The sequence below is a fragment of the Equus quagga genome, unplaced genomic scaffold (genome assembly GCF_021613505.1).
Source record: "Equus quagga isolate Etosha38 unplaced genomic scaffold, UCLA_HA_Equagga_1.0 HiC_scaffold_11823_RagTag, whole genome shotgun sequence".
Taxonomy (NCBI): domain Eukaryota; kingdom Metazoa; phylum Chordata; class Mammalia; order Perissodactyla; family Equidae; genus Equus; species Equus quagga.
The window spans coordinates 1-2,466 of record NW_025792296.1 but is presented as its reverse complement, the minus strand read 5'-3'; the positions used below and the strand labels follow the sequence as shown (position 1 = coordinate 2,466).

The 2,466-nt window shown below is 59.9% G+C and overlaps 1 protein-coding gene across 1 annotated transcript; it reads right to left on the bottom strand.

Moving 5' to 3' along the window:
• Positions 1 to 36: 36 nt before the first annotated feature.
• On the bottom strand, positions 37 to 2,382 carry LOC124231915 (cytokine receptor common subunit beta-like). The gene is made up of 2 exons (XM_046648920.1): positions 529 to 2,382; positions 37 to 444 (listed from the first exon to the last, which is right to left on the bottom strand). Exons 1-2 carry the CDS (start codon positions 706 to 708, stop codon positions 121 to 123), a joined length of 504 nt encoding a protein of 167 aa, XP_046504876.1. The 5' UTR covers positions 709 to 2,382; the 3' UTR covers positions 37 to 120.
• Positions 2,383 to 2,466: the final 84 nt, after the last annotated feature.

Sequence of the window (2,466 nt, the reverse complement as noted above, 5' to 3'; positions counted from 1 at the left end):
CAGGACAGCAGAGCTGCTCGCAAGGCCACTGTCACTATTATTGGGATTGTTCCCGGTCAGAACGTGTGTGGCACCCTGGGGCCCAGCAGTGAGTAAGCTGCAGCTGCCACCTCTGCAGGGTCACCTGGGGATGGGGGGTCCCGGGGAGTGGCTCCAAACAGGCAGCATGGGAGGTCCGGGGAATCGCGCAGTGTGGACCCCTGGGCCCCTTCTGTCTGGGAGCTGTAACAACCTCCTCCCCGCAGAGGGGGGTCGCCCCAGCTCGACCTCGTTACCTGGCTGGGAGTCCCAGCGGACCTCCGGGCTCCACTGGCTGGGCCGTCCTGAGAGCCCCGAGCCTGGGGCCAGCCGGGCGCGCACTCGGGCCACGTAGGTGCTGCTGGGGAGCAGGTGCTCTGGCCCCAGGATGGTCTGGAAGGAGTCGGAGCGGAGGGTGGGGGCGTCCTGTCGAGAGAGAGGGGCTGTGGGGCATGTGCTGGCTGAGCTGCGTCCCTGTGGGCTGGGGGCAGAGCTGGCCATGGTCCCTACCTCCCAGGAGTCCTGAAGCCGCCTGTAGACCACCTCAAACTCCAGGTTGGACAGCCAGTGGCTCTGGGAATCCCCAAGGGCCATACTCCAGGTCAGCAGGAAATGGTCCCTGGCATTAGTGATCTGGAGCTCCTTGGGGGCGGGGGGCTGCACTGGAGGGAGAGGAAGCAAAGGGCCCATGAGGGGCTGGAAGCCTGCTCAGCAGTCAAGGCCCTGCTGGCCTTCGTGTGGACAGACCTGGGTTCCAGGTGGAGCACTGCCCCCACCAGATCAGTGACCTTAGACAAGACCCCTCTCCTCCGTGGGCCCTAGGCCCTCAGCTGCAGGACCATGGGATCAGTGGGAACGTGGTCCTAGCTGTGCAGATTGCTGTGTACACAGAACACGAGCTCCATCAGGGGTCCTGGCAATGAAACTGTAAGAGGAGCCTCCTTCTGCCCCTGGGCCCCTACTGCCCACCATGTGGCCTGTGTGGCCTCCTTCCCAGCAAAGCGTGCTGTGGCTCACGTCGCTGCCTCTCCCGCTGCCCGCTCTCCTTCCTTGCCCCCTGCCCAGCGTGCTGCACCTCTCGGTGCCCAGCATAAACGTCTCCTCCTCTAGAATCTTCCCAGACAGTCCCCCAGGCAGAATCCATTGCCCTTTCTGGCCCCACCATAGCCGGTTGTGTGGTCCTTACAAGGGTGGAGGATTTATGTGTATCCATGTCTGCCACCCCGGGTAGTCGAGGAGCCCGTGGGGGACAGGGGTTGGGTCTTGACCCCCTTCCCTATTTCCAGGGCCTGAGATGCCGTGGTCCAGGGAATTTGGGAGACAAAGTGAGCGAATGATTGAATGAGTAAATGAATAAACACGTGTAGGCAACCTCCAGAGACTTTTCCTGAAATCATTCCATCAACCAACAGCAAGTCAACACCTGCCGGGACCGACAGGGTTGGCGAGCAGACTCAGTGATTCATGGCCCCTGTCTTCCTGAAGCTTCTGTGTCTAAATGCTGAGGGATGACTTTCAAACCCAAAAAATTCAGAGAGAGCGCAAACGAGATGTAACTGTCCCATGCTGGACCTGAACACGGTGAGCGAGAGCCTGTCAGAGCTGGAACCTTCAGAAAATCCTAAGCCCAGAATGGCGGGTACATGGTGCCGCTTCGCGGCCCACCGCCATGCAGGCGTCACTCATCACTCGCTGTGCGCCTGGCCCCTGAGCCTGACATGGAGGGCACCCTTCTCGGCACAGAGCTCTGGGAAGCTGCTACCAATCGAACCGACTGGGAACCCAACCGAAAACCTATTCATCCCACCTGAGGGATTTTAGCCCACTAGCTCATTTCACGGCTGGAGAAACTGAAAGAGGAAGCGAAATGTCCAGATCTCCAAATGTGGGAGTCTCAGAGCAGATCAGAAGTCCGTCTGTCCCCTCCCCAGCCCCTCGCAACCTCCCAGAATCATTGCCAGAACGGTCTGGGCTGGACTGACCTCCTGCTCAACATACGCTCCAGGGGGCGATACACCACCCTCCCCTCCCAGTGCTAAGTTCTCCCCATCTCCAGTGTGACGCCTTCCCTGTCACCAGGCCATAGGTCCATGGGGCGGGGATACTGCCTGGCTTGTTGGCTCCTCTCCTGGTGCCGTAGGTGCTCCAGGAAAGAACAGATAGTGAACGAATTGCATGCAGATTCTAACTTTGATTTGTGTCCCATCCTCTGGCCACACCCCAGTTGAAGCCTCATCATTTCTCCCACGGCTCCAGCCTCCTGCCCCCTCCTAGCCCCTGCCATCTACCTTGCACATCGTCCACTTCCGGCATCCTCACACCTATGTCTGATCATGTCCCTCCCCTTCAGAGGCTCTCCACCACCTAACTGGTGACCTCCTTGCAGGGCACAGAAGCATCTCCCCTCTCCTTCCTCCCACTGTCCAGCCTTCTTGACCCTGATGCTCC